General features: G+C 45.0%; 1 protein-coding gene across 1 annotated transcript; it reads right to left on the reverse strand.

Annotated features, from left to right (window-relative positions):
* Nucleotides 1-5,385: 5,385 nt before the first annotated feature.
* On the reverse strand, nucleotides 5,386-17,548 carry LOC147896518 (vacuolar protein sorting-associated protein 2 homolog 1-like). Its single transcript, XM_087381813.1, has 6 exons — nucleotides 17,350-17,548; nucleotides 17,109-17,207; nucleotides 16,828-16,958; nucleotides 14,624-14,728; nucleotides 14,192-14,452; nucleotides 5,386-6,287 (listed from the first exon to the last, which is right to left on the reverse strand). Exons 2-6 carry the CDS (start codon nucleotides 17,143-17,145, stop codon nucleotides 6,147-6,149), a joined length of 675 nt encoding a protein of 224 aa, XP_087237939.1. The 5' UTR covers nucleotides 17,146-17,207; nucleotides 17,350-17,548; the 3' UTR covers nucleotides 5,386-6,146.
* Between the last annotated feature and the right edge of the window lie 6,342 nt (nucleotides 17,549-23,890).

A 23,890-nucleotide genomic window follows, 5' to 3' on the forward strand; every position in this document is an offset into this window, starting at 1 on the left:
AGTTCAGCTTTCTTCACAACACACAAAAGAGAGAGGACACAAGGTTGGAGGGTGAAGCCTTTCTTCACTTTTGCACACAACAACAATACAATAAAAGAGGGAAATACCCTATATGTCAAACCCTAGAATACGTGGTTCATATGTGAACCCAAAACAAAAACATATGTGGTAGTCTAACTACACCACGAGTACAACTAACATAGGCGGTGACATAAATGATAGTCATCCAGGAGATATATCGGGGGTAGAGCTTGATATCTCAACACTCCCCCTCAAGCTCAGTGTATGCACAAGATGATATTTTGGGTATACTAATAAACCCATATTCCAAAAAAACCTATGTAGGTTTTGGGATGACAACCCACTATATAGCACTATAAACACACTTCTGGTTGTTGCTGATAGCATGTATAAGTGCTTCTAAAACCCAAGGTAGTGTTGTGTCATCCCAAAAAAGATAGAAGTCTAGTCTCCCAGTCAGGTGCATTAATATTTAACTACAACACTTTTAAACTAGCTATGGAGTTGGCTATTGGCAGAGAACCATATTTTATAGGCATTACTTAATATTTCAAAAACCCTCCAATAATATTATGAAAGTAGCAGCGTGTGTCATGCTCACTTCTTGCTCTTGACATACTCTATTAGATGATTGATAAGAGAACCCTTTTCAATTTTTGCATGTATAATTGTTTTACAGTTTTTCTTGTAGCAAATTATCATACGTTGGTTGTTAAAGCAAAGCAACTGTTATAGATATTATACTTTCAAAATGTTATGCAACTAAAAAATTATTTCCTTCTTTAAAATTCTACTTTTCAAAATAATTTACTATAAGAAAATCTATCGTTTTCATACAAAAGTTGTCTCCCCCTCATAGTGTTGAAATCCCACTATGGGTATATATCCATTTGTACCCTTTAATCTCAGCTTGCTCCTTGGGAGGAATGGGAATTACCAAGGCTAGGGTGCCCCATACCTAGTATTGGTAGCATAGTTAAATCCACTTAACTGATTCCATTTGGCACATATATATCGTCAAGTTTATGTATTTGACAACATTGGTACCCCAACTTACATGTCCACCATCAAAAAATAAAACTCTTGTGTGTGGGTTGTAATGCATGTTCCATGTATCTTGAACTAAATACATCTAAAAAACATAAGTTATAGTTGGGCACTAATGCCGAGCTAATCCCCTGATTCTTGCAAGCTCGAGAAGGAGGATGGTGGTTGGAACCTCTTGGGGGAACCAAGTGTCTATAAGATACTTGCACCAAGCAAGTTTTCTCTTCTTTCTCTTCATCAAGGGTAGAGTCCAAGTAACCAACTTACCCTTTTTAAAACTCCTTATAATTGATTAATATTGGATGTACGAATATTTGACTACAAACTTTTAAATTGGCTATGGAAGTAGCTATTGGCAAAGAATCATATCTATATGCATTAGACAATATGTTGGAAACCTTCAAGAAGATTGCGTAAGTAGGAGTGTGTGCTATGCTCACTTTTAGCTCTTGACATGCTCTATTGGGAAATTGACAATAGGGTCCTTTTCATTATCTTTAGATATATTGTTTTACAATTTTGTCCTGTAATAATTTATCATACTTTGGCTTTTAAAGTAGAGCAAATGATTCCTCCTTCCTCTCGGGAAGAGATTGATAGGCAACCCATCATGTGGAATGATAGTATTTTAGATGATCATGGCAGACCACTGGGTGCCTCACTCTACATGCAGTGGTCCAGGTGGGAGAGGGGACCTGCATCATCTATGGGGTCTTGGAAAGCTTTCCATAGGCTTCCAGAGGATACCAAATCAAGGTTAACAAGACATCTCAGAGGGAGTGCAGGGAGGATCTTGCAGATTGAGGCAGCCCTTCCAGAGGTTTGGGTAGACCTAGATGATATGCCACTCACTTCCTCCACTTGGGCAGGTACTTTTACGAGAGGCAGTGTTCCTCTTCAGGTTTTGGCCTTTCGAGATGCACAGGAGGATGCTTTGGTTTTTAGTGTCTAGGATGGTGGTAGATTGCTCAGGTCCACAGAGGACATCTTGCTTGAGTCTGCTTTTCAGCCCATCAGGGTTGTAGGTCTTTTAGTGCAAGGATTAGATTCAGAGTGGTTCCTAGACCCAGACCCCCGGCTACTCTCCACCGGGTCTTGGAGTCTCTGGCTCTATGGGGGAGTTCCCATCAGGTATTTGCAGTGGGACCCCGGAGAGTGAGAATGGATTGACGCATGGCATTGAGAGAAGAGCATTCCCTTCTTTCGTTACACGATCAGTAATGCCAGGAGATATCAGCTCAGTAGTAGAGGTTGGAGACCTTCCAAAGTTCCTCATTGGGAGACATTTGATGTCATTGCGGATCTGCAGAGGTGCTTCTGGAGGAGACTCTGGAAATCCCACAGGAATAGAAAGATCACTATCTTCTTTTGGCTTTCTATCCATGGTGGGATTGCAGTGAACCTTTGGAGGTCCAGGTTCGGCGGAGCCGACCCTACTTGCCCTCAATGCCTCTCTGCTTCGAAGACTATTCAGCATTGCTTATGGGATTGCAGACAGGCGAGGATGATTTGGATGGGGGTAGCCTTGATTTTCAATCACTTTGCCCACTCCCCATTTTTTATGACATGGGGCTCAGTGGCTTGGCTTTCTCTTACAGGACCTCAAGTTTTCTATGAGAGATTTGACTCCTCTTGGGCCATTTCGGTTCGACGTCATCGGACTGAGTCCTGTTCGTTGGATGTGGTACCACACCTTCCTTTTACAGCTGTACATGCCTCTGTGGATACTTTTTGGGAGATTCTAGCGAGCATAGCATCCTAGCATATCTGGAGAGCCAGATGCACAGAGGCTTTGGAGGGTACTCAGGTTCATCCCTCACACACATTGGCTAGTATCTGGACAGACATCTGGACAGACACCGTACATACTTTGATGGCCGTATGGACGGGTATGCAGGGAGACTCCCGTGCAGCCTCAGCTAGGAGGGCTTCTTTCTTCAGGGAATGGAAGGATTCTCCTTTCTTCTCTAAGACTACTATAGGGTTGAGATGGCAATTTCAGCCTCAGCCTTGGTTGTTTTCCACCTCACTCTGAGGGGTTTTTTATTTATCCTCATGATTTCATGATGTATTCTGCCTTGAGCTTGCTCTCGCGGGTTTTTTCTCTTACTTAATAGATGTCTCTTTCTTGGGGAAAAAAAAAAAAAGGTAGAGCAAATGTTAGACATTGTAGTGACCTTGTACCATTTATCTTACTTTGGTTGTTAAAGCAGAACAATTGTCATACTTATGCATATTGTTATACAAATTTCAAAATTTAGGTGTGTTTTGAAGATTTTAGCTTTATATTAGTGCAAAATCTTAACTCAAATAATATAGAATGTATTTTGAATGGGTAATCTCTCAAGATAAGTGTTGATAGACATGACATGATCAAAGGAAGTTAGTATTTACAAGAATATAACAATCTTCAAATTTTTATTCAATCAAGAAGAATTCAACTATTATAAACCACAACACAAAAATTCTTCAAAATATAATGGAATGTGTTCAAAATTTATTGTCACACTAACTTTGAGACTTGGCATACTATCCAAATTATTCCTTGCTGCATAAATGACTTGATGAATGTTTCATCATACAACCCATTTGGTGGGTCCATGTATCCTAGAGTGGGCACTAGAGTGGGCTCTAGAGAACATTGCCCATGAAGGAAATGAGGCAATGTCTACATTGGCAAAACTTTCTTACAGTCAAGATACTTCAATAAACGCACATCAAGCATGGATAGTCAAGTTAGAAAGACAGCTTGAAACAGTTTCTCCTTGACCCATCTATAAAATACTTGCAGGATGTGGACAAGGATGTACCAACATTAGTGTTGTCTAATCTACGCAATACATTGGATATGTTGAAGGTTCCAAAGTCTAGCAAGGAACTTTTCTTCAAAAGGGCTAGCATAATGATGGTGATGAATGTTGCAATGTACATCAGATGAATGTATCTTGAATATTTACCAGAGGAATTTGTATGCTACATAGTCTTGCTTGATGAACAAGTCCAAGTTGAGAGCACTCCCATTGTCCACATGCCAATGCCATTTATGGATGAGCACAATTCTAGATGAATTGAAAGAGTTGGTCTGATGAAGCATGTGTCTCACCCAACAAGAAGGATGTCTACTAAAAATAAAAAAGGGAGGCAATCATCTCAATCAACCATGCAATTGGATTTATTCTTTAGTTTTGAACAAGTGCATCTGTACATAAAGATTTAATGATTCCTCTTTGAGCTCTAATTTATTGGTATAAATATAGTTATTTATTAGTAGATGTCACAAAAAGTGCTCCTGTGGGAACTACAAATGTTCTTTCTATAATTGTGGCATCTTCTTTGATGGATAAGCAAGGGTAGAAGGAATTGCTAATACAAGGCATGGCTCTCTTAATGATAGTGCTTCCCCTTGGCCTTTCTTGGCCAGTGCTTTTTGCTTATTCAGACTTATTCAGACACCTTGCTGTATTGGGGAGACTCTCGTATGTGCTTGCATCCTTTGCCTTTCACGCAATGTTCACGCTACTTGGACACGGAACCAAATTTCTTGCACATTTCAAATTTCAAAGATGTAATTGACTTCTTGAAAGGCATTTCATTGTCTCCCTCCATGGTTCATGGATGCAAAATACCAAATGCCTATGGTACTACAATGATTGATATAGTAGCCTATACCAAAAAGAGCTATTTTCAGATCCTACATAGTAGTTATTTAGTATTAGTAGGGGTAAATCAAATTCTCAGGTAATAGCTAGATTGAAACAAGCCATTCTTAATAGATTGCCAAAGCTATTTCAACAATACAAGAAATCCATTTCAAGTTTTCAAGGAAAAAATAATGTGCAGAAATAGTTTGCATCACTTCCTAGTTATAGGGCTCCTCAAATTTGGGAGCAAGAAGGGTAAGCCACTTGACTATCGTGTACTCAAAATCAAAGACGAAGTATCTCTATCATTCAAGGATAGGAGAGGGATTCATTCACAAGGCATTCTCAATAGTGTCAAAAAGACAAATTGGAAAAGGGTCCCTTGCACATAATCTTGGTGGTTCATGAACCTACAAAGAAACAACTCATAGGTAGTCAACTTCCACCAAAGCAAAAATCGCTAGAATCACTAAATGGACATAGCCTAGAGTACTCAAAATATTTGGTGAGGGATGACATTTACAATATTTGTGACAACATAATCCTTAAGGAAATTGAAACAAGAGAAGTATATAAATGTGACACAAGAAGCAACACAGACATCTCCTAACCTACAAAGGAAAAACTGAGAGAGTTACAGAATGGCATGACTAGACACACATTGCTCACGAGTATTTACCCAAATGATCATGTTGCACCATAATAACAAGGGTTCAAATATGTCTAAGTCCAAATCTGTCCTCAAGACTCCAGGCCTCTGCCCAAGTGTACGATTTAAGGCAGCACTGCAGCTGGAAACTTAAATTAGTAAACAGTATAGACGTGTATTTGTTGTCACTCAATACTAGAGAAGAAGTTAACTGTCACCCAATAAGTGCATAAGGTAGATTTCACACCCCCAGTCTGTGTAACCTGTCAAGAGGGATGTACATCAACAGGGAAGCTGATGTCTGGGAAATATAACTGACAGCTTCAAGTAGCAAAGTGTGTTACCGCAAGATCAACAGGACTCGGAGAGTGTTGCTTGTTTTTTCACTCCATTCAGAAAGGGACTTTAATATGAGCGTGCATGCTTTTCTAGCTTTACTTTGAGAGACAATATACATACTCTAGTTTTACATTTCATGATTAATACATATACCCCAAGTTTAAAATTGATTACATAAAGTGTGTGTGAATTGTATCACCAAGCTATATACAACCAAGTTGAAGAATTCCAGATCCTCCCCAGCCAGATAGGTCTGGATATTCAGAGTGCATTGACCAAATGCACTATTGTGAAATCCCTGGTCTGCTTCCCAGCAGAATATTTTGAATGCAAACGAGTATGCAGCATCAGGCAAACAGTAATCATAATCGATCCCTGATCAGAAAATGACCATTTCCTCCTGAAGCTCAATGATTTTAAACAGAAAACAATCGCACTGCACAGTACCATCACATTTTTCTAAGATTATCAAGACGAGCCTGTAAATCGCTGTCAATTCCCATATCATCTCCATTAGGAGCACTCGCCTGTGGAACCTTAGCTGTTGATGCACTTGTGGGTGCGGCAGAAGTAACCGGAGCACTGACCAGCTGTTAACAAGCCACAAACCCATGGTCAAGATAAGCTAAAAAGTTTGAGAGTAAAATATACTAGATCCTGAGCAGCAGGTGCCTGCCACTCCTACGTAATTATTAGATCACAACCTGCTTCTGAGCAGAAAAAATAACCGAAAAAACGATAGTGATAGATTCATTGAATCCTTGGGTAATTTGTGTAACAGTGTTGGCCTAAATTTGCAATGTCACCATGCTGCCGTCATCCCACATTAGAGAAAATTTCCATTATTTGGAGGTTGAGGTATTTGCCCTCACAATCCCCCCCATAGGCCAAAACTCGACTATGGCATCTCATCCACTGAAACACATAGTTGGCTGCCCATCCTAGGATATAGAACCCACCAGCCTTCAAGATGCATCAGTGCCACACGCCATAGTTGGACGTTTAGTCACCATGTCCCAAAGGAGCCACTAGAGCAACCAAAGCTGCAAAGGAGGGCACAATCACACATAGAGAAGCCACCAGACGTCTCCATGTCTTGCAACACCATAAATTCCGATGCATGCACAGATTAGGTCACCTAAGCACATGCCCCACTTGACCCGTGTGCAGGCCTAATACCATGTTGGAACCGGCACAGCATGGCACCTGTCCACATGTAGTGCCGCACACGGAGGGTCCTTACCCCCCCCCCAATGCCTAGCCACCTGAAGAGGACACCCAACGGGGTTCCACAGCCACACTAAGATCGCAGACCTCTATTGGTTCCACCGTATATACGGGACTATAATGCCTAGAAGTCCACATGTCAGCACACTCGGCCTATCTCTAGGGTGAGGCATATGCCCCCACAATACTATTGATATTGAAAACAGAAGCAACAACACATAGGGAAGATGGCAATTCATGGACATTAAGGGAAGTAGCATACAAAACTGAAAAGCAATGGGAAGAAGAACAAGCAAGTCCATTGTATAAAATTCGGATGGTAGCTGGTCAAATCAAGGAAATCCAGTTCACGTCTCCTGCGAGCCCTCCTCCCTCCCTCCGTATCCTACCTCCCTACCCTCCTCCGCCTCCCTCCCTCGCCCTCGCCTTACCCCCCTCGCCCTCGCCGCATACCCCTCACCCCTCGCCTCGCCCGCCACCACGCCCTCGCCCCCCTCGCCCCTCCGCCCCTCGCCCCTCGCCTCACCCCTCACCTCGCCCCTCGCCGCCTCACCCCGTCCCTCCGCCCGCCCCTCGCCTCGCCCCTCCGCCTCGCCCCTCACCCCTCCCCCCCCCCGCCCTCCGCCCTCGCCCTTCACCCCCCTCCGCCCTCGCCCCTCGCCCTCGTCCCTCCGCCCTCGCCTCCGCCGCCGCCCCTCTTCCTCGCCTCCGACCTCCGCTCTCGCCTCCGACCTCCACCCTCCGCCCCCTTCCGCCTTCCGCCCTCCGCCCCCGCCATCGCCTCCTCCGCCCGCCTCGCTTCGCCTCGCCTTATCTTCCTCCATCACACCCAGGCTCCATCCTTCGTCTTTCTCCCCCCCCTTTTTTTGGTGGCAACCTCTTCTTCATCGGAGGTCTCGCAGTTTGTCTTGGCGGTATGGCGGCTCCCTGCTTGGAACCGGAGGCCCAGTCGGACCCCCCCTCTCCACATGCCTACCGTGTGATCTTGACAGAGCAACAGTCGTCTCGGGTACAACTGGTTGTTGCCAATGACTTTGCCCTCACTTCCGTCTATGGCAGAGTCATTGGACACTCCCCCTCCAGATCAACCATCAGGGACTGGCTCCAGTCCACTCTTATGCTAGAGGACAGCCACATCGAGGAGGTGGCCCTTATGGGAAGGGGCATCTTCTGGCTTAAACTCTCCACTGCGAAAGCTGCGAGCAACCTGGTTGCTGGTTCCCCCACATCTGTGGATGGAAAGATCATCATGATAGTCCCTTGGTACCGAGGATTCAGCGCAGCGGACTTTGATGCTCGTTTCTGCATCCCTCGCCACCCAGTGACGCTAGTTTTTCCAGGCCTTGCTGCTGAGTTGCGGCCGATAGCAGGGACCTGGGTTCCCACTTTGGCTGGGTGATGCATGACACTTTCGTCGACGCGGTTACTGCAGCAGGAGCTCCCAGAGTCCGTGTGGCTGTGGCAAACCCTGCGTCCCTCCCTGCAGTGATTGAGATCGTGACAGATGCTGGCAGCATTACTCAGAGCATGGTAGTCACAGGACAGTCAGGCCAATGCCTGAGGTGTCACGGCTTTGGGCACCTGGCTACTGCTTGTCCACGTTTCTCCAGCTCCTCTTGGCCCCCCCCGCCCCCCCCCCTCCGCCCCCCCCCCCCCTCCGGGCAGCCACGTCAGGAGGAGCAGAGGCAGCCGGAGTCCAGTCCAGAGGTGGCTGGCGGCTGGACCGAGGTTAGAAGGAAAAGAAGAAAGAATAAGAAGATTTCTGACAAAGGCAAGGAGGCAGAGGCTACCCAACCTGCAGCAGCAGCACCTCAGAGACCTGACAGGCAGCCACCCCAGGGTCCTGGGAGAGCTTCTTCTTCGTCTGTAGCCCGCCCTCCGCAGCCTCAGGTCCCCCCCTCTTCCGATCCCCAGCTCCCTTCCACTCAGCCCCAGCCCCTTCCCCAGCCACAGCCCCCTCTTCCTGACCCGCTGCATCAGCCCCCGTCTCTTCCTCTTCAGCCCCCTCCTCTTCCTCTTCAACCCCAGTCCCAGCTCCAGCCCCATCCCCATCCCCCCTCCCCCGCCCCTCTCAGCTCTTCTGCAGTGTCAGCTGCTCCGGTGGTTCCTCAGCCGCGGGCAGCCCCCACTCCCCCTCCTCCGCCCCCCCCGCTAGTCGCTTCCGTGGAGTCTGAGTTTCCTACCCCTCAGCCTCCTTCCCCCTCCCCACCCCAGGTAGGGCATCCCGAGTCTGCACCACCCCTGGAGCAGTCTTCCCTGTCTGCCAGCCCGACCCCCTCAGTTGCAGACTCTGGCGGGCCTCAGCTTCAGGAGAGAGAGCTTCCTCGCGACTTCTACAGATCTGGTCCCTGGGATTACTTGGATGTGGCCGACCTCGGGACCTTCCCTGCTTGCCTCGACATCAGTATCTTCCTGCTCCGTAAAGGGGCGGATGGGAAGATCGCAGCCTTGGCCCTGAGGGATGGCCCTAGCTTTGCTTTCACCTTTCTCAGCGATGGCACCAGGACTTGGACAGACGAATCGGTCTGGGAGGCTCTCAGAGAGCAGACGCACGCTCAGATTTGCTTCTGGATAGGCCCGTCGGGTGGACAGCTTCTCGAGACTCAGTGGTCCGAGGGTGACGTGCGCTTGCGGTGGCGTTGCGCCGCCAAGCGTTTCAGATTGATTGTGATCCTCAGGCCCCCTCTGTCGTGGCCCCTTCCCCAGGATGTCAGAGCCTGGACTCCTCAGAAACTCTGAGCCTTCTTCGGGATGACTACCTCAGAGATCTCGAGTTGGCTCGAGAAAGCGTTTGTCCATGGCACCAAAGGCCTCACGCCTTTGCTAAAAGTTTTGAAGAACGGGCAGGATGACCCCGCCTCCCCCTCCAAACCCTCACAAAAGCGTCAGCGCATTCATTCCGAAATTTCAGCTTCTTCATCAACCTCAGCCGCGAGCAGACAGTTGTTCGCAGCCTACCAGTCCTCATCATGAGCTTACACCTTGTCTCCTGGAACGTGAACGGGTTTCATTCTTCTGGCACCCGTGGTCCTAGGAAGCTCATCTTGAGACAGGAACTTCAGCCAGCAGTGATTGGTCACTTGGATATACTCCTGCTCCAGGAGCATAAGCTTTCAGTGGCTCATTCCCGTAGCTGCGGGAAGATCCTCCCTGGACGCTCTCACACTTATTGGGAGCCCTCGATCGGTGCACAGGGGAGGAGTGGCGGTGTCTGCACTTTCGTTTGCGAGTCGTTTGCCCAGGGAGTTTTTGGTCATGGTACGTTGATCCCAGGCCGTGCACTTTGGGTTGGCCTAGAGTTGGAGGGCTCCAAAATAGGAATCCTCAACATCTATGCACCCACAGACCTTCGATGCAGAGCCACTTTCTGGAGGACTCACAGAGATTCTCCCAGACATGGATTCGTGGATTGTTGGAGGTGACTTCAACAATCTGGAGACTTTGGAGGACCAGCAGGGCAGAGGACCAGAGTTTACAGGTATAGCTTAGGCAGAGCAGGCCGCTTGGGACTCCTTTATCTTCGCGACAGGAGGTAGGGACAACTGGAGAGACCCGTCCTTCCGCCGATGGCACGGGAGCTTGGACTTCTCGTGGGGCTTCCGCAAGGAAGGAGGCAGACTTCTGGAGAGATTGGACAAATTTTATGTCAGTGATTGGGCCATCAGCAGAGGTGGTCAGGTGGGTATAGTGCCAGGGACGACACTCCGACCACGCGCCTGTGCTCTTATCACTAGACTCGGCAGCTCAGTGCCTTCCTCCCCGTTCGTGCAGGATTCCTGATTCCATCTTCTCTAGGGAGGAGGTACGCAGTAGTATCGGTAGCCTTTGGGACAGAGATTGGGGCGAGTGCGTGGATCTGGTAGAGTCGGTGGCGCAGGCCTTGCAGGAGTCCAGCCAGATTTGCCAGCTCGCAGCCCTTTAGGTTCGCCAGGAGTGGTGGGGCAGAGAGAGAGCTCTTCGTAGGGACCTCGCCTCCATTCAGCGACTCCAGCAGGCAGCTCCGGGTTCGGAGGAGCTTCGGATCCAGGCCCTTCACTGCCTACAAAATCCTTGCCAAGATGATCAGCGCCAGAGTTCGGCCACTACTTCCTGACCTCATTCATGACACTCAGACAGGCTTTGTCCAGGATCGCAGTATCCTAAATAATGTCTTTACCTTCTCAGAGGCGACGGAGTGGGCTCAGCACAGTGGGTTGCACCTTGCCATCCTACTTCTGGACTTTGAGAAGGCCTACGATCGAGTGGACTGGTCCTTCCTGGAGGGTACTTTGGAGAGACTAGGATTCCCAGTAGGATGGATTCAGGGTATCTCAACGTTATACAGGACTGCTTCCAACAGGGTCATCATCGGCAGCAGGATGGGAGAGCGATTTCGATTGGAGAGATCAGTGCGTCAGGGTTGCCCCCTTGCTCCTTACCTGTTTCTCTTCTTCGCCGAGGCGATGACTTACTACCTTCGGGCGATGTCGACTGGGATCCAAAGTGTTCGCCTTCCCATCAGGGAGGACACGGAGCTCCTGGACTCGGAGTATGCAGATGACAGCGCTGTACGTTCAGGATGATGAGATGATGCTGGAGAGGGTGAGGCTGGCCTTACAGGTCTTCTGCTCGGTAGCCGGTGCGAAAATCAACTGGAACAAATCAGTTGGTTTTCTCACAAACCCTGGGGCATGCTCACAGTGGGACAGGTTTTTGGGTTTCAGATGGATCCCGCAGGGACAGACAGCTAGATATCTCGGCTTTCAGGTCGGCCTGGACATCACGCCAACTCAGCAGTTTCTCCCGGTGCTAGATTCCATTCGACGGAAGCTGGCTTTCTGAAGCACTGCTAAGCTCTCTCTTGCAGGTCGTGCTCTTGTAGTCAACTAGGTTCTCCTGGCCACGGCCTGGTATGTGGCCTCTTGTTGGTGCTTCTCGAGATCCAGCGTAGCACAGCTCAGGAGGATGGTCCGAAATTTCCTATGGTCTGGGGGGGATGGCCTCAGAGATACCAGAGCCAGGGTAGCCTGGCAGACTGCCATTCTTCCGCAGGCTGAGGGTGGCTTGGGGGTCATTGATCCTGAGCTTCAGAGTCAGGCCCTGATGGGCAAGTTAGTCATCCGCAGTCTGACCCCGGGGGGGCAGACGTGGAAGATGTTACTTTAGCAGGGGATCACTTCTTGCGTCCCGCGCCGAGGTGGAGAGTGGCTACCATCCCTCCGGTGGATCTTCACCTCTGCACCGCTTACTCACCCCCGCTCCCCGCTCCTTCGTAGCCTTCTCATGGTTTGGAGGCGACTCCGTCTCAGTCTCCTCCAGTCCCCTCCTAGCTGTCAGGAGGAGATCCCCAGCCGCTCATCTGGAACGATCAGGTTAGAGATACCTTGGGCCTTCAGCTGGGGGAGAGGTCACATATCCTGTGGGACGGTTGGATGCGGGGGCCAGCCCGGTCCCTTCGAGTTTGGAGGGACACTTACAGACACTTGGAGACCATTGCTCCAACAGCAGCAGCTGGAGGTGTCCGTGGAGCTCAGGCGAGACGCACAGAGATAGACAGAGCGATTCCTGCCGGTTGGTTGATTCCACCCGAGATTCAAATCCTCATGCCTGGTGATGACCGTTGGCTTGGACAGTTCACCCCCCGTGGCATCCCACTGGTGGTTGCAGGCCGGATGGACGACACCTCTGTTTCCTTCTTCGCGGTTTTGGGGGACGGCCGACTCAGGAGAGAGGGTGTGCTCATCGATCCCCTTCTCCCGTGACAGAGATTTCGGGTTGTAGGCCTCATGGGGAAGGTTTGGTGGATCGATCCTAGTATTGAGCAGGATCAGCTACAGTTATGGCGACTCTGGCTTTGGGAGGGGCGGGCCTTGTCAGAGCTTGATTGGGACCCAGGTGAGTGGAGATGGCCAGAGGTTGTGGCAGGCCAGGGGCCGACCCCTTTCTTCGCTTACAGCACGACATTGGGCAGGAGAGCTCTCGGGAGGATGCAGAGCCGCCCGCCCACCCAGCGGCCCAGTTGGTATGCTCAGGGTATCTCCAGGCTATTTTTGCAGGCCTTCTAGAAGGCCTTGTGGGAGAGCTGGCGGCCGCGGAAGATCTCCTACTTCCTTTGGCTACTCGCCCACAAGGGTCTTCCAGTGGGGAGCTGGTTGCGGCAGATTGGTCAGGATGGACTTTGTCAGATTTGTCATGAGGACGAGGAGTCACCAAAACACTCCCTGTGGAGCTGCACTCGCGCCCAGGAAGTGTGGAGGTGGACCTTCGGGATCCTTACTCGCGCAACACCGGAGCTAGGTTTGATCACCTGGGGCGCGTTCTGCTGGTGCAGCACCACACCTGGCTTTCATCAGTTGTTCGAGGCAGGCCCGCAGGATCCCATGTTCCTTATCACACAGGGGACTTGGGGGCCGCTCGAGGGCATCCCGCCGCACCTGGCAGAGGCGGACATAGGATCTCAGGAGAGGCAACCAGTCTGGGAGATTATTAGCAGCATTGCTGGATGGCACATTTGGACCTCGCGCTGCGCGCAGATCCTCAGTGGCACCTCTCTTTCGACTGCCCAAGTCATGACCGACATCTGGAGTGAGATTATACACACACTCAGAGGCCAGTGGGACTAGATACAGGGAGATTCCCGGGCTGGCCGGGAGAAGCGGAGACGTTTCCTCCGAGATTGGGATACGCAGGGCCTCTTCTTCGAGCATAGTTCTCAGGGCCTTCCCGAGATTGGGATACGCAGGGCCTCTTCTTCGAGGTTACTTCTCAGGGCCTTCAGTGGCGCTATTCACCACCTCTCTGGCTGTTTATTCACACCCGCCTGATCCCTCCGTGAGAGAGAGCTTTCTGTTTCCATTTAGGGCTGCGTCCGATTTGTGAATGCAGCCCCGTCAGCTGCAAAACTGACCTCATGTATCTTGTTTTTTCGAAGTAATATAATCAGCACTGTTTTTTCGGCAAATCAAGGAAATCCAAAAAAACTATTTGGTTGCAGAACAAATAGAAGAAAATTGAGGCAATCACCAAATTTACAGAGATGCAAAAATGAAATCTATTTGGTTGCTGAACAAATACTGGAAACAGAATGAAAGAAGAAAAAACCAAGAAAAATAGAAACCCACTAGCAGTGATGGCTGTGGTCCTCAGAGGCAGAAGCAGCAATGCTATATAACACTTACTATAACTGTTACCAGCATGCCAGAGCGGAAATAAAAGATATACATAAAACAATGGAAGGGAAACAAAAGAAAACTAGGGCTGTTCAACTGTAGCACACTGAACTAGTTACCTGAGAATCAAGGTCGATGCCAATTTCATCAAGTACTTGATTAACAAGATCCTCAGTTTCTTCTTCTTCTTCATCTCCTTCCAGTGCATCATCAATAGCATCTCCCATCATTTCTGTGGTCATTTCCATCCTTTCGTTCTGTCTCTCAAAGTCTTGCATAATCTTCTGCAAAGCAGGCAAATTCATCTGCTTGTTCATTTGCCTCATCGCTTTGGTAACTCCTTTCATTGCATCTGCCATTGATTGTGTTGATTTCAAAGTCTGTACCACACAAAAAAGTACCAGTTTATGAGTTTGTCAGGATTTAGCCCATGTTAAAGAGCTAATGTTCAACACTAGCATGATAAATTGTCAGATCAAACTAAAGTTTCAAACTCAAAAATAACTACTATCACTTATTGTAATTTCAACTAAAAGAACTCATGAGAATACCTGTATCCGAAGAGAAACACCCTGCAACTGAGATTTCAGGCCATAGAATTTAGTAATTTGATGCCGTGTTCTGATTAGATCTTTAGCCATAACTCGAACAGAACCCTGTCAACAATATATGAATGACACATAAAACCCAGAGGAATCGTTTCTACTCGTAAGTCTAATAACAAGGTCCTGCCAAGCATGTATGAATGATCTCAAACTTGGAATTTCAGAGACTTTTAGTTTCTTTGTTATAGTTTATGTTGTCCTTAGTTCTTGATGTCACCATTTGGTACTTCTCTCAAGAAATAAAGTATAATCTTTATTAGAAATTTACCTTGGTTAATCAAGAACATTTCGCTAACCTCTTATGGGTTAAAGTGTTGGAATTGGTTTGTGCAATGTGTAGGACCGAAGAGAGTGCAAAAAGGACCCAAGATTGGGGAGAAAAGCACAAAAAGTAGGTCCCACAAGGCTCTAAACCAAGGACAAGGGGGCACCTCATTAAAAAGAGGCCCACAAGACTAAAAAGACGCCTAAAGCATCCAATTTAGAAAGAATATAGATTGGTAGGCTATTTCTGTCTGGTTTCCTCTTGGCCTTATATCCTCTCCCACATTGGTAACCTAAAAGTCATCTGATTGGCTGTCCCGCGAGAGGAGAGATCCAAGCAATAACAAACTTCACGCCTAACTTTAATGGTAGTACACATTGCACCTCAACTAAGGATACCTTTTCATGAGACCACTCCTGCAATAGCCATTAACACGAACATGCTACCATTCAACTTACCCTATCCAGCTTCTCAATCAACTCCAACCATTAATCTCCTCAATCATATCATACATTAACGATAAAGTGTATATTGGTAGGTTGTTTGTCTGGTTTCCTCTTGGCCTTATATCCTCTCCCACGTTGGTAGCTTACAAGTCATCTGATTGCCTGTCTGGCGAGAGGAGAAATCCAAGCAATAACAAATCTCACGCCTACCTTCAATGGTAGTACACACTTCACACACTAAGGATACCTTAGACCACTACTGCAATAGCCATTAACATGAAATTGCTACCACTCAACTTCCCCTATCCAGGTTCTCAATCACAGAAAACTCTTTAATCTCCTCTCCTTGTTCAAAGAGGCATAATAAAACTGCAGTTCGAAAAGGTTACCATAGAACACTTCTATGATGCGCATCACACCAACCCAACCGTAGCGAGCAGGGCTGCTGGCTGGCCTTCCTGAGAGCCTTTGATCTCTCTTCACAAGTTGTATTGACGTATGTGACAAGAGAGCTTGAACTATGCACATAACATGCCAAAATTTATGCTCTCAAAATCCAAAATAGTGCACTTTCAACTTCATGACAGGTAAACTCTATCACGCATAGCAACGACTACCTACTATAACATCCCCATCAAGATCATCAGCGCCCAATGGTGAGTGTCTCCCATAGTATAAACATATGCTCTCACAAGTACCTTTTTTCAAACACAGACACACATGCACACACACTTGAGCGTCCTTTATACCAACGTCTTCGTACTTGGTTTCTGTCAGCACTCTAGAGGTGAATAGCAGACTCAGCCGTGGCAAAGGCTAGCAACAAATTTAATCAAAAGCCAATCCGCAATCTCTTCATCTAAGCTACAACTGCCTGTGAAGACGAGTGTCATTTTAGTCTCACCCAAATGAGCAATTCTAAACAAAAAAGCTTAGAAAAGATAGTTGATAGGGCGACATACTGCCACAGCCGGCTGCACCGTAGATAAGAATTTCAAATGTTGAAATTTACATCTCTGCTAATACGGCAGAAAGACATGTCTAGATGAACGGTATGTAGCTTGAGCTATGCAATTTTATCTTAAACTATGCAATATCGACATCAGATGAGTAGTCTGCACTCTCACAAGGTGTCCAATATTCCAAGCCCTGTAGCATATTCCTCCACCTATTGCCTCTCCCGGATTTATACTTTCAGAAGCCAATAAGCTGTAGGACTGGTACCTACCCAAAGTTATAAATTTCGTCAGCCAATTTGGCTTTGATTATCTCTAGTTGACCATATCGTGATTATCTGCTAGACCCAAGTTGTGCAATTAACCCATTCACATTTGGAAGTAAGTTTCAAATGCCCCTTGAGACAAAGCAAATCATGCCCGAGAGGCCATAACGATTTTTCAACATATAAAAATAGAACGTGACACTAGGACAAATCGCACCATCTGATTTTGCTTTGCTGACTTCTTTATTTCCACTATCAGTTTCTTCTCTTGAGCCTGCAAACCTTGTCTTTCACGTTCTATCTCTCGAATCGATCTATCAAGCATTCGCTTGTTCTCCCGCAATATCTCTGGTATAACCAATAAAAAAGATGTTCAGAATCACATGTTCAATTATGGCCGAGATGGCTTTGAAGCGGTCCAAACAAGACCGAAAAGAACATTCGGGTCAAGAGACATAGCATAAAGCTCAAAAGAGCAAGACTGAACGCGTCACCTACCCGCAGGAGTCTTCCTACTTCCGAAAAGGAAACTCATGACGGATGACGTACGACCCACTAAATTCAAGCTTCGGAAAAGTTTTTATACGACAGCAATTCCTGCAATAAATCTGGTCAGGATATTCACATATATCTTCCAGCTACTACCCCCCCTTATTAATTGAAAAACGCTCTGCTCGCTATAAGATACCCGAAACCACATTTACAGGCACGTTAACTTCGTCACTTTTTGTTGCCACACCTCGTCAATTATCTACTATTGGTCAAGAAGAACACGTGTTGATGAAGGGTTTGCCTGCCAAAAGTGAAGCTGGATTGATATTTTTAAAGCGTTCACAGGATCCGTTCAAGCACAAATCATGTCGCTGTAAACTAGCAGATCCAGGATTTTAGTCGTCTTCTTGCTATTCATCTCCTCTTCATCATTTCATTAAAAGGTAGTTTGTTTTCTGTTTACTAGGACGCCCTCCTTACTCGGATCAAACTCTTTCCTGAATTCCTAAGTGTAATTTTTTATTAAATAATTAAGTTGTGTGTTTCAAATTGACATTTATTGAAATAATCCTATTAAAATTGCCGTTTAATATCCTAACTCCTTTTTAAAAATCGTATGCTTTCTCTTTTGTATCAAACTTACTACACTCACTTGCACACTCTTGCTTTACAAAATAGAAAGGCAAGGATTTTGGAAAAGAAGATGTGTTCATTGTTACATTGTAGAAAGCACATTTGAAATCTAAAATCATGACTGCATTTAAAAACTAGATTTATGGCAGGAAGCCAGCCTTTCCATCTTGGAGCACATAACTACTAACTCAAAATTGAAGTGAATCCTACTATTTTATCAAAATTTTAAGGAAAAAAGCGAATGAGTAAAATAGTGGACATGAAATGCGACGCAGGGTCCGTAAGGACCCGATCCTCCCTGCAAATGTCAAGAGTGGTGATTTATTATTGATTTTGTGATGTCCATATTTTGGAAGCTAAAGTCCAACAAATATATAAATAAGGCGATACAATAGCTGATCCTTGTTGTAGTTTATACAATATTATCAGATTGACTACAACCATATGAATTAAGGTATAGTCATCCTTCAATCTTGCATCTATCTTGGATTTCCTTGCTCCCTCGCATCGATAACATGCGTTAAACAAGAGGAATGTTGTAAGAATTTAGAAAAAAAACAAGAAATTTTGAATGGACGAGTAATTGAAAATATTTATATCATACACATAGTGTGGGCGAGGAGGTGGCATGCTTCCTTCCCCAAAGAGTTATAATCCAAGGGAGCAGGCCATTCCCTGGGTGCTGAGATAACGCCGTGAATATAAACGTCGAGAGTATTCGTGTCGAGGATAAGTCTCGCTTATGGATAAGAAACTGGCATATTACCTGAATGTTAATAGTCGTAATCGTAGTCGAATGCTGAGAGACAATATCCCAAAATTTTGCCAATGTGAGCGTGAGAGGATTTGCCTGTGTCCGTGAGCGAGATGATTCCAACATTCTCAGATCATTCAGTAGACTCTAGACAATGCAAAAGAACAACTATCATTAGAGAAAGAGCACGTAACATTCTTACTCTCCACTTAGCCCCAGCATTATGTGCCTCTCCAACCTCGAGAAAATGGGAGTTTGAACACTGTAATAAGTCAAGCTTTTAGGCTTGTGAGAGTAAAGCATAAGGTCATCGTGAGACTCTCCAAAGCTTCACATGCTAAGGCTATGCCACACTGGGCTTCATCTTTTCAAGGCCCTTGCTGCGCTTATGGTGCTAGCACGTGCTTAAACACAAATCCATCTTGTCTGCTTCCAGCTACTTAACCTAGAGGTTGGCCGGCTTCAACAACCTCACCGCAGTATATCCACGGTAGCTAACATGGCATGTAGAGTGATAGATAGATAGATAGATCGATCAGCATAGAGCTCTAATCATTCAATTGTCTCGCAACCTTAAATCTATAAACAAAAAATACTGAACTCACCAATGCATAATTAACATAAAAGCAATGGGTCTGAAATATGGCATAGTAGGGAGATGGTACATAATTTTGGTGACAGGAAGAGGCAAAGGTGACATAGATAGCAGTAGAAGTTAGAGACCAAGAGAATAACAACAACAACTATGACAACACTAGCAAGGCATTCATGTTAACACCGAAAATCTATACGGAGCTTCCTTACTACTTCATTCCCAAGCTCAATCCAGGGGAGTAAATCCTGGTGCTGCGAAAGTGAAGCAAGGTCCTAAAATAAACTAACGCAAATGCACTAGAAGAAAGTCTTACCTCTCAAACTGTTTAGTGTTGGTCCAAGATACTCCAAGCACTCCAAATCTCTTCAGTGTTGGTTGGAGGCACTCCAAACAAACAATGCTAACAATCATGTGGATGTTTACAATTATATAGATTTACTAGAAAAGCACTTGTATGTTTTTTCGGTGAAAAGTTTAGCTATGCTTTTACACTTGAAAAACTAAAATAGAGGTAAATCCACAACATTAGATTTGCATGGAATCAAAGTCCAAATTTGTGACATGTGGCTCAAGGAGAGCTCAAATAACCCAAACCTCTCCGTAGGCTGCCTGTCGTAAAGACTTACTACAGATATAGTGATGTTTTTGAATTTTAAGTAAAAGAACGGATGCAAAATAATCCACTAAAAACATGATATCTTTTCGGATTTCAAGAGAGTCTTATGAATCATGACAATAGGCAAAAAGGATAAAGCAATCTCAATGTATATGGTGTTGAAATTTGAAAACTTGCCATGGTGTTAAATTTTCTTTTTATAATATTTTAATATAATACTTATTTTAAAGAAATAAAAAAGTAAACATATAAATAAATTAACCACCCAAACAAAAGAAAACACATTGTATAATAGTGTGTATATACTACATGATTATTTAGTAAGTATCCCAAATAAATTATAACTTCTTTTAAGCATCTTAAAAATTAAAAATATCCTACATAAAAACAGCCATTGTGTAAAATATCTTAGATTCACTCCTTCATACTTTTAGCTGTGGGCAGTTGTATTGTGACTTATATGTGCATTACTTTATAGATTCACATTAGAGCTCTATTGTGACTCATAGGTGCAGCATTATTTGTTGCATTACTTTAATTCTTAACGTAATGTGTTATATATTTTTTCTTGTTGTAGAGCACCTAATCAGAAACTCATGTGGTTGCATTATTTGATAAGCTTGAATCTTCTTGTACTCATTCAATGTCAATTGAATTTGATGTCCTACAGTTTCATTTTGTTATGAAGCACATAATTGCTAATTTGGAATCTAATCTCAATTTTATAAATTCAATATTTTGTAAAAAATGGTACAAAAAGAGGTAGAATAATTTTAGATATAAACACGATACAAGGTCCATTGGACCTTGGCACCCATCTAGTTTGCAAACTAGGGCCTTCGAGTGAAATAGGCTCTTAGCTATGAGCCTACAATGGAGAAGGTTGCTATAGAGATTGAAGCATGCCATGGGAGGAAGGGTTGATACCCTAGCCAAACCTAACTGAAGAGCTATTGGGAGATTTGCTCACAAAGGATATGGCAAAGCTCTTGTTCTATGCAAAGAAGCTCCACGCCAACATCTTTCCTTGCACTAGCAGAACTAAACACACTTGCTCAAGTTGAGCATCGAATTGTTGAAGGAGAACACGATGTTACATTATTGCTATTGCGCACTTGCTCTTCATTAACCCCACATATTAACACCTTTCGACATCATCCCTATATCCATAACAAAATTAGCCAATGCTACAAGTCTCCTTATATTAACTCCCAAAACGCATTGAGAACCTTAGTAGTCAAACCATCTGTCCTTAGGAATTTGTCGTTTTCCAAAGAACCCAAATCTTCCTTTAGTTTCTTCTTAGATAAGACCCTACCCAACCCCACCCTTTGACTAGCACCACTCTCAAATTTAGTCCTTCCAAAGTCTCCTTCAATAGAACCTCCCAATCCTCATCTTGAGAGCTCATAAATCCAACAATACTCGATAATTATCTTTTAAACACATTAGTAATATGCCAAAACTCTAAAACAAAGTCATGGAATCTGTCAATGGTTTCCATTGCATACTTTTTTTTCACATCTTGATGAGAAAAAACTTTTGATGGGGCATCCCCCTGTGATAAACAAAGGAGCCTGCTTTGAATCCTCACCTCTGCTTAGCTTTTTCCAACTCCTCATCCTTAATGGCATCTTCCACTTCAATCAGTAATGTAACCAAATCCATTGGGGACTCCTCCAAGACAAGCTTCAAATTGGACCTACAGTCAACCAAAACTTTATTATATTGGAGGACCTTGAACTTCTTGTCCCATTCCTTGGAAGTCTTCAGCTCATCTCTAATTGACTTATCCCACCTAGCACACCACTAGTTTTTTGTAGCCACAATCTCCTAATCTCCTCACAAAATGGTTCAAACCTCAGCAGTTTCTTATTAAACTTAAAAGGGATGTCAAAGAAATGACTAGCTTCATTGGGACAGAAAACGACCACTCCATAGGGCAATGATCCGACAAGCTTGAATTCAAAATAGCCCTTTTGCACTCACCCCCCACCCTTTCTTAGATAGGTAAAATTTATCAATTCTAATCCCCCTGAATTCCTCACCCTTCACCCTGTTATTCCATGTAAACTAGTTCAACCCCTCTGGATCAACAATCTCATGACAGTCATTTAGACCTTTATTTAGACACAACTCACCCCATAATTCAACCTCTACCCCTGACAATACCCTTCCTATAAGGTTTCTACCAATCCCCCCCCCCCAAACCCATTTTGATCCAACCAGAGCATCCCCTAGCTTTTGCAAACATACAACATTGAAGGGAAACTTGGCTACCTCACGGGAAACTTCCACAAACATGCCATCTAGATTTCTTACTAGCTTTGAATCCTTCATCAGACTTCAAAATAACAATGCCACCTCATTGTGACCTCTAACAAATGAATTCACAATAGCCTCATACCCCATCTATTTTTCAGCCAGCCATACTCCATCATTCTCCCCACATTTAATCTCTTGAAGCAATACTATCTCTTCATTCCACTTTCAAATCACAGCTAGACATCCTTTTTGTTTTCCTTTATCACATAGTCCTAGGAGACCAATGACACTCTGGGATTCTCCTTCCTCCTCACACTATTATGTCAAAACCTTGTATGCATCGTTGAGAAAGTTTGACCTATTCTCCTTACCCACACTAGCACTCCTAGCCATATTCTTGATCCTCTTTGATCCCTCCTTGGATCTCAACTTGCTCTGAATCCCTTCAGATGGTGACTTTGAGTTTTGATACTTCTCCTCCGGGATCCTCCTCTTGTGATTGGCATCAGGGAGTTATTCTTCCTCAATGCTATTCTAAAACAGATCAACCATACCTTCCTCTCATCTTGTATCAACATTCTCCACTTCACACTGGCCATCAACTCTAGCCACCACCTTAACATAGGATCTAGGATGTATTTTCCCTTTCCTCCCAACTGTCTCCCATGAATCTTCCCTTACCAATAGTTGATTTCTCCTCAGAGCTCAAACCATCTACTTCTTGGCCTCTAGATTGCTTTAGCCACTCCCCCTCATCATCTCGCAACCCCATGCATGATGCTAGAAACCAGTACTATAGCCACTAACTTCTCCCTAACCTCACCATGAGATTGGATGTCTACCTTCTCCGGACCGACGATCGGCTCAGTCTTCTCAGATACACTTGCTTGGTTCTACATGTCATTAGAAATAGGTTCTTTGTCCACCAAACTATCACAAGATCCTTCCAAAGGTTCCTTCATCTTATCACCACAAACAAGTCTCATTGGATAGGATCTAGCATAGTGACACATTGTATAACACAAGTAACATGCATCCAAAAAGGGTCCAAACACCACATTCTAAGTGACCACCACATCCTCAGATAATTGAACTACCACAAAATCTGACAACTTCTGACTTTGATTCCATAGAATCTAGGCCCATTTTAGACAAAACCTTTTGAGGCATATGTAAGTACCACCAACACGCTGCCCAAAGTGTTATCCACACAAGCTACTAGATGGATATGAGGAGGTGTCAACATGAGGCTCTCAAGCATCATGCAATTGCTACCTATCCCATGTGGATGCGATTTCATATAAAATCTTGTTAGTATGCTATGTGCATGCTTGTGTGTGTGTGTGCATGCATGCGTGTGTGTGTGTGTGTGTGTGTGTATGCGCGCACGCGCGTGTGTGCGCGCGTGTGTGTGCGCGCGCACGCGTGTGTGTGTGTGTGTGAGAGAGAGAGAGAGAGAGAGAGAGAGAGAGAGAGAGAGAGAGAGAGAGAGAGAGAGAGAGAGAGAGAGAGAGAGACAATGAGAGAGTTGCTTAGTTGTAGTAGTTAAATAATCTTAGTAAAGATCTTATGCTCTGTGTAGTGTCAAGTTCACTACCTGGTCATAAGAGCTGGCACTTTTAAACATTTCATTGACAAATCAAATCTATGATGTTATCCTTTGCAAATCAGTTCATTTCTAGTTTATTTCTATAAAATGTGTTTGTATTTCTAATTTTTGTTTCTAACTCATGTCTATGAGTTTGAAATATATAGTTTTAATTGCTTTGACTATCCAAAATTTTGTTGCATTGTTTTCTTCAATAACTTCTCTACATTTTGCACATTTTATATAACCTTCTCCATGAGAAAAAGTCATCCTAAAACATTATTCTTTTTCCACTGAATGCTCTCCACACTAGCATCCACAATTTTAGAGTGTAACG

Source organism: Dipteris shenzhenensis, chromosome 11, assembly GCF_047967505.1.
Source record: "Dipteris shenzhenensis isolate YYH24624 ecotype China chromosome 11, Dip_SZ_1.0, whole genome shotgun sequence".
NCBI classification, from domain to species: domain Eukaryota; kingdom Viridiplantae; phylum Streptophyta; class Polypodiopsida; order Gleicheniales; family Dipteridaceae; genus Dipteris; species Dipteris shenzhenensis.